This window comes from Amphimedon queenslandica, unplaced genomic scaffold (assembly GCF_000090795.2).
Source record: "Amphimedon queenslandica unplaced genomic scaffold, v1.1 AMPQUscaffold_12864, whole genome shotgun sequence".
Taxonomy (NCBI): domain Eukaryota; kingdom Metazoa; phylum Porifera; class Demospongiae; order Haplosclerida; family Niphatidae; genus Amphimedon; species Amphimedon queenslandica.
The window spans coordinates 14,481-25,365 of record NW_003546900.1 but is presented as its reverse complement, the minus strand read 5'-3'; the positions used below and the strand labels follow the sequence as shown (position 1 = coordinate 25,365).

Genomic DNA, 10,885 nt, shown 5'->3' with positions numbered 1-10,885 from the left:
ATCAAACATGAAATTTGGTTGCACAACCTTTCAACCTTGCTGTAGCACTAGCTAATTATTGCATTAAGTGTATCATTGCTGTTTCTGGGACTTGTGATGTAAAACCTTGGAGTTTTCAGCTAAAAACCTTCAGCCCCACCCCCTTGTTAAGCATGCAGAAAGTATGTTTAGCTGATTATCTCTGTAGTTGTTCATTCAAATCTAGTACTTATATTTTTCATAAAAAGTAACTGTGCATACCTACCTGCTGATACCAGACAACAGTCAGAATTGCACTGCTAACATACTTGAAAAATTGATTTTTCCTTATGCAACTTCTGTATAGCTAAATGTCTCATCTTTGGAGTGAATCAAGTAGAAGGACTTTGCTTAATAAACTGCTTCATATTGCATGCCTTTGCTGCATAGTAGTAGCAATTTTTTATTTTGAAAAATATTTTTTGTCAATTTAAATAAAAAAATAACATACAACAATAATACTTCATAGCTTGAAACTTGAATTGGACTATTATCATACAGTGAAACATAAAATTGGAAAGCGTATAAATGACCTTACTTGAATGAACTACTTGATGATGTCAGTACTGAAACATAAATGCTAAGCTTGAGAGAGACAGGACACTAAAGAGATAGAGAAAGGAAAATGGCAAAGAGAGGGAAGTGCACAACAGTGAATTGTAATGGTAAATCAGATTAAAGAGTAATGATTACTGTATTCAAGAGTATATAATGTGAAGCTGTAATGTTATTTAGTGCGTATAAGGGCATTGGCAATTCCTTATTTCATAAGCTATACTTCAATGAATTAGTGAGATACATGTAGGCCTGAGTGTGTGGCATACATTTTTGCTAAATGTAAACATAATTATTACACATGTAGATGTAGAAAGAAGGTAGAGAGGAAGGAACCTATAGTACAGTAATTAGTCCAATTTAGAACAAACTTAACAGATATAGGTATTGCTGTGACCAAGCATAATATCGAAATAGTTTAGCACAGGCGATGAATTTGAATTACAATTAATTTTAACAACTGAAAAGAACCAAAATCAAAAGTGATAATAATGCCCAGTATACACCAAAAATGATTATAATTGTGGTATATACCAGAATATGAGTTATACAGTATTAAATGATGTGTCTGTTATGACAGCAGAAAAATTTTCTGAAAATTGTAGATATCCATCCTCAGAATCGTCATAACTTTGAGGGACTGATAACATCTTGGCGCAGGTATGACAAGAGAAGCGATTATCCTCATTTACTTCTACTCTAATGGACCTATTTATTGGATAAGTGGATCCAGTAGCATGGACTAAAAACATCTTCAATTCTATAATGGATATAAATAAAATCAACAATGTATGGATATGATTTCATAGCTTACCATCTTCCGATAAAGATACAATATATCGTTTCAAATGAGCCAATATTGTTTTATTTACTGGGTCTGGCATGTACACAGCATCTATAACATCTTGTGAAGTCACTGTACCACTGAACACAAAAATACTGAGAAATAAATGAGGAAAAGCACGAATAACATCTGAAAGGCCCAAGTTACTCAATCCTTCACATAACTGATCAAGGGATTTAGAAATCCGTTCAACAGCTTCATAAGTAATGATACACTGTGCAATAACATCTTTATTTGACATCTGAAATAAAAATAATACATTATATAAAACACATAAATGCGTTTTAAGTTACAATGTGTGTAAATACATGTGTGTCAAATAATTATGTACACTATACAAATATTTACTGTATTTTACACTACAAACAATTTTTTAAAACTTGAATAAGCAGTCACTGCATAAATAGGCTGTGGTAGTTATAGTACATGGTCTTTGGCCAATGAATTCTCCATTTTACTACATGCATGTCCTTGTGAAGCATATAGATTTTGAGTAAATTCCAATGAAACTAATTTTTTTACAAGTTGATCAAAAATTATATAAAATTTCCTGTGCTAGAGGCAATGTTTTTGGCCAATTTTCATTAAAAAAATTGCCAAGAGAATTCTTCATTTTATTACTTTTTATGACCAATATACATGTACTTATGCTGTGTACATAATTTGAGCTCATTCAAATATTTTTACCTTCAATACTTGAGTAATACTACATCGCTGGAAAACATCTTGCACTACCTCGTTGCTCATCAAATTGCTTAAATCTTCATTACAAACACATTGATTCATCTATCAAAAAATAATAAATATAAAGAAGACATAATTAATGTTACCAAAGTTATGACTTGAGCTGCATCAGCTGGTATATCATCAACAGAACTGTATTCTAATGCCTTTTCCTCTCCTCCAACTATGTACCAATAGCAAAGGGGTGATAAGTATGGAAAGCCCAAACCATCTTGACAAAAACTGTGTGAAATCATTGATCCCAATACTTTCAGCAAACCAGATAGTTTAGCTTCAGCTGAGCAGGAGGGTCTTAGATAATTTAAAGGCCCATCAAAGAGATGGATATATTTATTTGAAGCAAATGACTCGAAGACACTTGTGTAAATTTGCCTACGCACACCTCCTGTATCTATGGCAGGCTGGTTAACTATTGATATTCTGAGCTTGAAAAAACTATTCGCTTGCCCTTTGTACTCTGCTACCATATCTTCCCAATAACTTTCTGAATCTACAAACAGTTTCTTGGTTGGCAAGCCTGAAAAATACTGCTTGCACATATTGATAATTGAAGACAAAAGAGGACCTTCCAATAAGCAAGATGAAGCTGATATGCGATTACAGCCTGAAAACTGGTAAATGACAGCCACTTGCTGCTCAGTGAGTACTCCATCAAACATTGCTACAAGATCAGCCACGGTCGAGTTTGATCCACTGCTACTTGTACCTAGCTCGCAACTGACGGAAGATTCAATTGTGTAAGGTTGAGGGCTAGATGTATCAGTGGCATCAAATGCTGGATGATCTGTTGATGGTGTTTGTGGTGCTGAGGCAGGTGTACTACCAATTATGATAATGTCATGATCATTACTTCTAAAAATAAAATAAAATATAAGATTAGAATAATAAAATCAAACCTTTGACTTGGTGATGAATGTGTACTAAAAAAACTTTCAGGAAGTCTAGGTAAATCATCTGAATCACTATCTATCATTTCATGGGCCTCCTCATTTACCATTTCATCTTTCTCCGCCTAAATTTAAATCAAATTACTAAATTTGCACTATAGCTACTGACTTACAAATCTGGTCCAACCAGGAAGGTGCTCAGCTGCCAACAAATAAATGAAAGAACCAGATTTTGCCAATGACGCCACTTGCTTTCCATTCCATTGAAATGTGTCTTTCACAGTAGGTTTACATAATGATCTTGTGTTGCACCCAGCTCGTTGTAAATAATGAAACTTAAAACGGATGCCGTCTTTAATATTATCAGTAGTTAGGCCCATCGGTACAGCAAATAGCTCACATATTTCTGTTCTTACTTCATCTTCTGTCTTATCTGAACTAAGTTCAATTTTACCAACAAGACCAGCTTTTCCAAGCATTTCTCTATTGTTTGATCGTGGGATACAAACACTACCAGTTTCATTCTCAAACTCATCAGGTAACAGTATGATATCTCGAACATAGTTAGTTACTTTGGGAGTGGACCTAGCGGTTTCCTTTCTTTTCCTTGATTGATAAGGGTGAACCTGGCGGGAATTAAACAATGATGGGGGAGATAGTTTTGGTCTCTTCGCAGCTCTTTGGAATTCTGTGACTGGTCTAGTAGCTTCTTGACTTGTTGATGGTTCCATTCCTGACCTTAAAGACTGCCTCACAACATTAACGAGAGCACCTGCAAGTGCATCAACAGCTGTAACTTGGTTATCTTGACTAGTAGCGCTCCTGCCGCGTCCCTCACGGGTCCCATGCCCTTCCATAGTCAGGTTACACCGCTATCAGAGATACTACAGCCAAACATAAAGCCAAAACACCGGCCCCAAATTTGAAAATGACCGATGTTAGTTTTGTAGGCTTTGGATGACAGTAAGTGACAAATGAGGTGAAAGCAAGTTAGCACGAGAAGTCGAGAATCAACACATGTGGATGTGCAATTACCGTAAATCTTCTAAAAATTCAACACTCTAACTTCGTCAAATTAAATAATTTTTACCAAATTTTCATTACTGATTTTAAGGTGAATTTAATTTGCCGAATTTTTAGAAGATTTACGGTATAGCCACTACCACCAGTTCCACCCACCAAACATGGCGGCGACTACAGGGCCTGATAGCTTCGTTGATAGCCCAGCTGATAGCGGCACTGATTCGAGTGATGCTGACTCTAATGTCGCAGTTTTGAAGGGGAGACCAAGAGTAGCAATTGATAAAGAACGATTGCAGTATTTGAGATCACTGAAATTTACTTGGGAAGAAATAGGAAACTTAATGGGAGCATCTTCCAAAACTGTGCAAAGGAGAGCAAAGGAATGGAATATGAAAACTTTTTCTGTAATATCAGATGATGAGTTAGATGAAATAATTAGTCAGTTTCCACACTATGGGGAGGTGATGTTAAGAGGCCACCTACATTCCCAAAAGGTCAGTATATGATATACACTGTATACACTGTATCAGTTCATCTTTAATTACAGCTATTTTAGTGTGGTAACTGGCTTCAAGTGGCTTGTGTCAGTAACTTTTAGTCATTTAATTAATTGACGACACCCCCAATTGTTATGAATAATTAATGAGCCTGGGTAAATTCAAAATTCTGCAGCTGCCTATGTATACAAGTGCCGTGTAGTATCAGTAGCTGAATATGAGCTTATGCCAATGATTTAACTTCACACCAATACAATGATGATCATTCTACACTAATTTCTTATAATAGGTTTTTATTCAAAGGAGTCGTATGAGAGAATCAATCAATCGGGTGAGAGGACATCAGGCTATTGCTCAACCTATTCGACGCCGTTCCTATTGTGTTGCAGGACCCAATTCTCTATGGCATCTTGATGGTAATCATAAATTGATTAAATGGAGGTTGGTTGTTCATGGTGCCATAGATGGGTTTACAAGGCTAATTACATTCTTGAAGTGTTCTGATAATAATAGATCTAGTACGGTTCTTGAATCCTTTATTAAAGCATCATCAGAGTATGGCATCCCCTCACGAGTTCGTACCGATCATGGAGGAGAAAATATTCGTGTTTGGGAATACATGGAAGAGACTAGAGGTCCAAATCGAGGATCATATATTGCCGGGTCTAGTGTTCACAATTGCCGAATTGAGAGACTCTGGAGAGATGTTTATGCAGCTGTTTTATCGATCTATCATATGATTTTTCAAGACTTGGAACAAATGGGTGCTCTAAACTGTGAAAATATTGCTGACATTTTTGCGTTGCATTTTATTTTTGTACCAAGGATTAATCATTCTCTTAAATTGTTTCAGAATTCATGGAATTCACACCCATTGTCAACAGAGAACAATAAATCACCCCTTCAACTGTATCACCGGCATTCAATGGAAACATTGTTTGATGAAACAGTCAATCCTTTGATTTATGGTCGCAATAGTGAATCTAGTGAAGATGAAATGGCAGATGGCATAGATGATACTGCAGAGACTATGACCATTCCAGATACACATATACCACTTAGTGAAGGTAGTCTGAGGCAACTCCATGCTGCTATAAATCCACTTGCCAGTTGTGATGACAATGGGAAGCAACTCTACATTAGTGCAATAGGGCTTATATTTGTATTAATGCAAAATGATGGCTTATTGTGATTATTGTGTTTTCATTGTGAATGAGGATATAGAAAAGTAAATTGTAACTGAAGAAACTTAATTCAAGAACTTGTTCAATATTTTTATTTCACATATGCATTCATTATATACCCATTACTTCATGATAGTGTAATAATACTTGAGCCCAGTGTTGATTCAGTTGAGCCCAGTGTTGATTCAGTGTCATCCTCATTTATGACTTTGTAATTTTCACACAAAACAGCAACAACAGAATTCAAAAAAATATTTAATTAAGGGCATGTCATAAATACATAATCAGGATAACATCACTGCGGAGTGATACAACTATTGAGCAGTTTCGATATCATAATTTCTTCGTTATTAATTTAGTCTTTTCCTCTTTTTTCATCCTGTAAAGCTATATAAATATAAATAGGAGAAATAGTATGTACACATACCACCAATACAGTCGCTAACTCACTCCACAAAATAAAATGAGATGTCTCACACACTTAAGGTACATATATAAGGGTTAGTATTTTGTATAATTAAACAAAAAAAGCTACCTGTTACAGCCTTACAGGTCTTTAAAGTGGATAAACTTGCAATTGTATATTTGTTTCAATTTTCAACTTGCTTATGAACTTTGCCGACGCCATCTTGTCCACAGAACACGCCTACTTGAGGAGGGGAGAAGACCACATGACTCTTGCTGAACTCCTATTTGTAAATTGGAACTGATACTTATAAATAGCAGCTACTATTTATAAATAGCAGCTCCCATTTGTAAAAGCAGCCTCCTCTTGTAAATAGCAGCTTCTATATGTAAATAACAGCTCCTATTTGTAAATAGCAGCTCCTATTTAAAATAGCAGCTTCCATTTGTAAATAGCAGCTCCTTTTTGTAAATAGCAGCTTCTATTTATAAATGGCAGCTTCTATTTGCATGTAGTAGCTTCTATTTATAAATAGGAGCTATTATTCCAAAAAAATATTTCTCTTTTTAATAGACGGCTTATTGACTCGTTTGGCACCCCATAGCTAAGGGTGTCACAAAGAAAAAATACCCGGCAGAGAAAGTACAATTCTGTTTATTTTATTACTATTTACTACATGACATTATATTGGGAGGGATGATTTTTCATAAAAAGGAAGGAAAGGGTGCACATTGTAAATTGTTGCCTGAACCCAACCCTGTAACAATTGATTTTGAGAAGGATAGTACATCAGGTAATGTCTGTCAAAAGCTTTTGAGCTATTTTACAAAGAATATAGAACTATTTCTCCCAAAGATGTGAAATTTGCCAACTCTTCTGGAAAATCAAAAAAATGTGATTATTCTCAGAAAATATCACAATTTTATGCATGTAATGGGTATAGTCAGTTGAAGTTGAATTGCCACAGGAAGTAAATCAATTTTTGCACAATCTAAACGTCACTACAAGCTACACCTAAAAATAGTGTTACAGTGCAAGCAAGCTCTTTTATTGAAGGTTTCTCTACCTCTAGACACTTTGTCCTCTGTTTTTTTTTTGCTTGGGATACTATTACCTTTATAAACCACTGGCTGGACCTTCTTTCTGTTATGAAGTTTATAAAGACCTTGGATACTGGAGATAGGAACTTGGGTTATGGGTGATGAAGAATAACTAGAACCAAGAAGGCTGTACACAGATAATGCAGTAAGTTTCCAGTGTCAAGGTCTGCACAATCAATAGCAGTTTCTCTAGAATACCTCTGTTTGCTTATAAGTTATAAATAAAAAATTATTAATAAGGCAATGAAAATGAATTCATGAGTGTGATGTAGTGTTCACGTAATAATTCCTCATGGCAGCTCCCATTGAACTATAGTGGCAGAACCCAATTAGAACCTTTCAGATTACAAAGAGACTCAAAAATTGGTACAGATTTTTAGGAGAGCAACTATACCAAGTTTCATGTAGCTGGCATTTGTAATGAAAAGTCATAAGGGGTGGCACCTGGGCAACTCATGATTATATCTACCTAGCAGGTATAAACTAGACACAGTTACTGACTTCAGTGCTTATGTATCTGGATTTCATTAGCGGTTTCGTTACCTTATCATTAATTCTACTCTAGGAAGCAACAGTTGTATCTGAAGAGGCGGAGTCTAAAAAGCTACCACTTCTTGGTATGCATGGCATTGATTTTTTTTGCTCTTTCATAATGTGTTTATAGTTGAAACAAATCATATACCATCTACTTGTCAGGAATGTGAACGGGATTTCTGGACAATTGTTCTTGATACCTCTTGTAATCTTCCTTCAGATGCAGCTGGGTAACATACAGTGACTTGCTTTTGCCCTGTAAGACCCTCATGGATTTGGTGCTTTTGTGAATGGAGATCTCTTTCCAGAACTCAAGTCCGATCTATCAGTGTTTATGCAAATACTATTAGCTTAAAGTGTAACTGACATGATTTTTTGGGGTATTTTTTTTATTGACCTAACATGATCATATGATCATAAAAATGCTATATGGAAAGTTTCATTGTCTGGAAAAAATTATTCACAGAGATATGAGCCTTCAAAGTTGCTCATTTTGCTTCCTGCCATTTTACATCCTGTCAGGGGGTGTGGCTAAATGTGATGTCATGCAAGGCTTTTGGTTGACTTTTACCACTGACTGCAATATAATTTTAGTAGATGATATCTCTGTTAGATTTCATTTCATACCTTGTAGCTTTAATCCTGTGGTAAAAGTGATAGCTTGTGCTTATAATTCATGATAGTCAGAGGACATCTGAGCCATTATGGCTGGTATAGCTTGCAGCTCATAGCCTACTTTTGACAATCCATAATGAAGCTGTTCTTGTATAATTTGTAAATTTAATAGTTCGTTCTTGTGTTCTAAGACTGGGAAACAAAATTAGTACATGAAATTTGACGAACTACTCAAGCACAGCTTCATTATGGATTGTCAAAAGTAGGCTATGAGCTGCAAGCTATACTAGCCATAATGGCTCAGATGTCCTCTGACTATTATGAATTATGAGCACAAACTATCACTTTTACCACAGGATTAAAGCTACAAGGTATAAAATGAAATCAAACAGAGATATCATCTACTAAAATTACATTGCAGTCAATGGTAAAAGTCAACCATAAGCCTTGTATGACATCACGTTTAGCCACACCCCCTGACAGGATGTAAAATGGCAGGAAGCAAAATGAGCAACTTTGAAGGCTCATATCTCTGTGAATAATTTTTTCCAGACAACGAAACTTTCCATATAGCATTTTTATGATCATATAATCATGTTAGGTCAATAAAAAATACCCCAAAAAATCATGTCAGTTACACTATAGGCTACTCATTAATTATCATTAGTTTTGAGGCTAGTCATTAATTGTTCTTGGACTTGTCATTTATTATTTACATTTGTGCTTGTAATTAAAATGGCACATTCATTCATTTTTTATATCAGAGTTTCAAGAGTTACTAATGATGTAAGAAGTTCTGAAGTTTTGAAGATTGCAAGGACCAGAGGGGTTATTCTGCACAGCTAAAGCATCAGCAAGATTTTTTAAATGTTGCCTTACAATTATGGATTTATTGGTGAATTGGGCCGCAAATATCTCGATCCAATGATGCAAAATCATGCATGTACTGCCCTGAATTGCTAAACGAAACACATGTTGCATGGTGAAAGGAACATGTTACCTAGTGTATAATGGGTTTTCACAAGTTGAACTATACTTTTTAACATATTTTTGAGGAACAGAATGGCTTTTTTTTCTGAGCAACATCCAACAAGTTGCTTATTCTCATCAAAGGTTGTCAAGGAGGTAGATTGTTATGCAAAAAAGGCTGCCGCGAACTGTGCTCAGCCTGCTATTAATTCAAGTGCTAATTTGTCTGTAGAAGGTGTCAATTGGTCTATGGAGCTTGTATCTCAAATTATATTATGAATGCATTAATTCCCTAGTTTGGAAAATGCAATATCTGTTATCAATATCAATTTCTTCATATACATTATTATAGCATAGCTTATTTAGAAGTGTCATTTAAAAATGAGGCGATGAAACATGCAACTGATGCAAGTGACAAGGAACAAATGAATCTGTTACAATCGGTGTATTAATATATTTTCATCCTTTGCTGCAAGTCAAATATTTATTAATAATAACTTATCATGTAACAGACGTGATGATAAAAATCAATAAGAGATCATACCAAGTATTAAATGAATTTTGTAGATTGAATGGACAGAAATAAAACTAATCTTCATAAAGTGACATGAATTCCAAAGTTTAAAAGAACTCTTGCGGATTTTTTGCACAAATTTAACAGGTAGGAATATTACACAGTCGCTGACTTGTTTCCTGATTTTGTAGCAGATTGAGATCATACACAGATAATGGAAAGTTGGCATATGCTTTGTTAGAATTAATGCAATATTCACATGATTCGAAATTGGTAACTGTGGTAGTTATGATAATAATTATATAAAAAAGTTTCAGGGGACTGACTTTTGCATAATGTATTATATCTTTAGCTTGATAATTGCTGTAACAAAAATAAAAAAATACATTTTTGCGTTATGCAGTCTTTTAGTTTTGAAAGGAACTTATCAGAAGGCAACACAACACATGTTTAATAGTATTACTATGCTCATTATAAATTAAAATAAAATTAATAAGTTCTTATCAATTACCTACCTGTTGGCCATATCCATGATTATGACCTTTCTTCTGAACTATTAAGATATTTGTCCATACTTGGAGCTGAAACAATCTGAGGTTAAAATGTATTACATGATGGTGCCTTTATTTGAAATTAATACGAGTTTACTTAAGGCAGTATCAGCAATCTTCACATCTCAGCCAAATACAATGCTTCACAACTTGTTTATGATGTTTAAAATTGGCTTGCTCAATAAATTGCACATTGGCATTGATATATATATACTGTAGTGAAGAATATTGGTTCATGGTTAATGTTGTTAATAAAGTATAAACATAATAGTCATTACATTATAACTGATGCACACATGCGCAGTAGAGCTATAATATAAATTAATATTTTTCTCTCTCTCTCTCTCTCTCTCGTGTTTTTTGTCTTTGTTGTTCTTCTCCATTTATCACTCTCTTTTGTTATCTTTGGCGATCTTGATAATTGATGATAATAAATTGTTGGTA

At 34.7% G+C, this 10,885-nt stretch overlaps 2 protein-coding genes and 1 long non-coding RNA gene across 4 annotated transcripts; 1 reads left to right on the top strand and 2 right to left on the bottom strand.

Moving 5' to 3' along the window:
- Positions 1-468: 468 nt before the first annotated feature.
- Positions 469-4,047, bottom strand: LOC109586463 (uncharacterized). Of its 2 annotated transcripts, XR_002187043.1 has the most exons (8): positions 3,222-4,047; positions 3,058-3,173; positions 2,248-3,013; positions 2,105-2,203; positions 1,388-1,658; positions 1,108-1,333; positions 557-621; positions 469-505 (listed from the first exon to the last, which is right to left on the bottom strand). XR_002187043.1 is itself a non-coding variant. In XM_020002653.1 (6 exons), the coding sequence occupies exons 1-6, from the start codon at positions 3,903-3,905 to the stop codon at positions 1,119-1,121; spliced, it is 2,151 nt and encodes a 716-aa protein (XP_019858212.1). In that variant the 5' UTR covers positions 3,906-4,047; the 3' UTR covers positions 1,005-1,118. The 2 variants fall into 2 exon arrangements, 1 of the variants encoding a protein (XP_019858212.1); XM_020002653.1 differs by lacking the exons at positions 469-505; positions 557-621 and having other exon boundaries at positions 1,005-1,333.
- Positions 4,048-4,232: 185 nt separating this feature from the next.
- Positions 4,233-5,898, top strand: LOC109586461 (uncharacterized). Its single transcript, XM_020002652.1, has 2 exons — positions 4,233-4,565; positions 4,858-5,898. Exons 1-2 carry the CDS (start codon positions 4,233-4,235, stop codon positions 5,758-5,760), a joined length of 1,236 nt encoding a protein of 411 aa, XP_019858211.1. The 3' UTR covers positions 5,761-5,898.
- Positions 5,899-5,948: 50 nt separating this feature from the next.
- Positions 5,949-6,483, bottom strand: LOC109586462 (uncharacterized). Its single transcript, XR_002187042.1, has 2 exons — positions 6,288-6,483; positions 5,949-6,139 (listed from the first exon to the last, which is right to left on the bottom strand). It is a non-coding gene; the product is annotated as an uncharacterized LOC109586462 (long non-coding RNA).
- Between the last annotated feature and the right edge of the window lie 4,402 nt (positions 6,484-10,885).

Coding starts and splice junctions, on each gene's coding strand:
- LOC109586463 (XM_020002653.1), bottom strand. CDS start 3,905: ATGGAAGGGCATGGGACCCGTGAGGGACGCGGCAGGAGCGCTACTAGT. Junction 2,204..2,247: donor CAGCTCAAGTCATAACTTTG/GTAACATTAATT, acceptor ATTTTTTGATAG/ATGAATCAATGTGTTTGTAA. Junction 1,334..1,387: donor TGTATCTTTATCGGAAGATG/GTAAGCTATGAA, acceptor TATCCATTATAG/AATTGAAGATGTTTTTAGTC.
- LOC109586461 (XM_020002652.1), top strand. CDS start 4,233: ATGGCGGCGACTACAGGGCCTGATAGCTTCGTTGATAGCCCAGCTGAT. Junction 4,566..4,857: donor GCCACCTACATTCCCAAAAG/GTCAGTATATGA, acceptor TTCTTATAATAG/GTTTTTATTCAAAGGAGTCG.